Source organism: Carlito syrichta, unplaced genomic scaffold (genome assembly GCF_000164805.1).
Source record: "Carlito syrichta isolate Samal-C Ts95f unplaced genomic scaffold, Tarsius_syrichta-2.0.1 Scaffold308892, whole genome shotgun sequence".
NCBI lineage: Eukaryota > Metazoa > Chordata > Mammalia > Primates > Tarsiidae > Carlito > Carlito syrichta.
The window spans coordinates 198,355-200,827 of NW_007252988.1; the positions used below are offsets into that span (position 1 = coordinate 198,355).

At 49.4% G+C, this 2,473-nt stretch overlaps 1 protein-coding gene across 1 annotated transcript in view; it reads right to left on the minus strand.

Moving 5' to 3' along the window:
- LOC103268775 (protocadherin beta-16-like) overlaps window positions 1-1,758 on the minus strand; it is a 2,584-nt gene extending 826 nt beyond the window's left edge. Inside the window, exon 1 of the mRNA XM_021716740.1 lies at window positions 4-1,758. Coding sequence (XP_021572415.1) covers window positions 4-1,602 — 1,599 coding nt within the window. The 5' untranslated portion in view covers window positions 1,603-1,758. The remainder of the gene's footprint in view (window positions 1-3) is intronic.
- Between the last annotated feature and the right edge of the window lie 715 nt (window positions 1,759-2,473).

A 2,473-nucleotide genomic window follows, 5' to 3' on the forward strand; every position in this document is an offset into this window, starting at 1 on the left:
GGCGGCGCCCACGCGGAGCTCGAAGGCGCGCAGGGCCTCGTAGTCCAGCGAGCGCAGCGCGAACAGCCGGCCGCGGTCGGCGTTCACGGACACCAGGGCGGCCGGCGCCAGCCGCGGGTCGGGGGGCGGCAGCAGCGAGTAGGTGACCTGGGCGTTGGCGCCCGCGTCCGCGTCGGTGGCGCTGACGCTGCCGATGTGCAGGGCGGGGCGGTTGTTCTCGCGGACCAGCAGGGTGTAGACGGCCCGGGTGAAGGCGGGGGCGTTGTCGTTGACGTCGGAGACCCGCACGGTGACGTGGTGCTGGGTCTTCAGCGCGGGAGTCCCCAGGTCGGTGGCGGTGATGGTGACGTTGTACTCGGATCTTGCTTCTCTGTCGAGTGCTCTCTCTGTTACCAAGGTGTAAAAGTTTTTCACGGAAGGTTTTAGAAGAAAAGGAATATCTTCCTGGATGGAGGGAATCGTCTTCCCATTGTTTCCGGAGTCAGGATCTGAGACACTGAAAACAGCAACTACTGTCTCAGGCGAGTTCTCTGGAATGGGGCTGGTGAGTGCAGACGTGGTCACTTCTGGGGGATTATCGTTCACGTCCACTAGCTGCAGAAGAAGAGTGCATTTTCCTGAAAGACCTCCCCCATCCGTGGCTTTGATGTCCACTTCATAAGATTGGACTGTTTCAAAATCGACTGGTTTTCTCAGCCGAATTTCTCCTGTCATAGAATTTACCTCCAAGGTTTTGCTGATTTCTTCCGAAGGCTGGAAGAGTGTGTAGGATATTTTACTGTTGACTCCGCTGTCTAAATCCCTGGCGGAGACTGTGACAACCAGGGAGCCAGTGGGGCTGCTCTCGGGAATCTGCACTCTGTAGAGCGGTTGCTGAAACTCAGGGGCGTTATCGTTGGTGTCCACCACTTCAACACAGACTTGGACGGTCCCAGACCTGGGTGGAGAGCCGCCATCCAGTGCTGTTAGGGTTAGTCTTAGTTCAGGCTCCCGCTCCCGATCCAGCTCTTTATCTAACACCAGTTCAGGGTATTTCCTGCCGTCACTGCGTTCTCGGGTCAGAACGCGGAAATGGGGGTTGGGACTGATTTTATAGTTCTGAACATTATTGGTACCTACGTCCAAGTCCACAGCATTATTCAGAGGGAATGCATTTCCTAGAGGACTGTTTTCTGGTATTTTTAGAATCGTTTCTCTTTCCGTGAACACAGGAGAATGGTCATTTATGTCTCTCACCCTCAGTTCAGCCTGAAATATTTCTAAGGGTTTTTCCATTAACACTTGGAAATGTAGTACGCAAGGCTCAGTGGGGCCACATAGCTCCTCTCGATCTAGCTTCTCGTTTATGAGCAAATCGCCAGTTTGAACCTTGAGCTGCAAAGGCTCTTTGTTCCCCTGGGAAATGATCCGGGCCCCATGGGAGGACAGCTCCGTCAATCCCAACTCCAGGTCTTTTCCTAGATCTGCCACGAAAGAGCCCCTCTCCATTTCCTCCACCATGGAATAAGGCCCCAACTCGGTGCCCGCCCCAGACATGCCCAGCAAAACAAAGAAAACCAGGACTTGCCTCTGTCTCCGATGGCGCATCTGTCCTCTCTCCATTGCTCTTTCCTGAAAAGTTGGTTCACAGAAGCTTCCTGTGTACACAGCCCAGGATCCTGGTGGCGTGGCTCTGCAGCCCAGAACGTCAGAACCAAGCCGGTAAGGAGTGTTTTAAAGAGGCTTCACATTCGGTTTTGCTCTGACTGAGAGAGCTATTCTTTTACTCCCAGGCGGTGCGAAATTCTCTGGCTGGATACTGGAGCTGCTTAGGTGCAGTAATTTTGTTTTCCATCATCTTAACCTGCAGCGCCACCACGCGTTCTCATTGGGTCTTGTATTTTCTGGTTTAACGTTGGAGACACAATTCTGAATGTACCGAATAGGCTATGCGGTATGAAATAGTTCTGTTTTCATGTGGCTTTTGTGTGTACAGATAGAGCTCTGTGGTATCACATGGAGAGGAGTACAAAGAGCAAACTGTCTCTTATATTACTGACTGGTTAATACTGTTGAGTTTTTAAAGATTCAATAAAAATGTAATGAACATTTAAGCTGAGAAGGAATATACACTTAGAAGCAAAATGTTTCTGAAGTAACATGGGAGCAGTTTCACATGTACATCTTTTTCATAGTATGTTTTATAGACACTGAGTAGACACGGCAAAATTGCCATCAGAGGTAGGTCTAAGGAAGACATTTAACCAATGCTTTATTAAAAAGTAAGTTATTTCCTCTTCTTTTCAACACCTAGGCCTGAGAACTGTGAGTTTTTGCAACTTTCAAGCCATTGAAAAATTATTTCCCAAATAGGCAGATCTCAAGGTTGGGCTTGCCATCCCTTCAAATTCACTCCCCCCCCCCTTTTTTTTTATCATGACAAGAATAATTTAGTTTTTTAAAACAGCTTTAATAAGATATAATTAAATACATA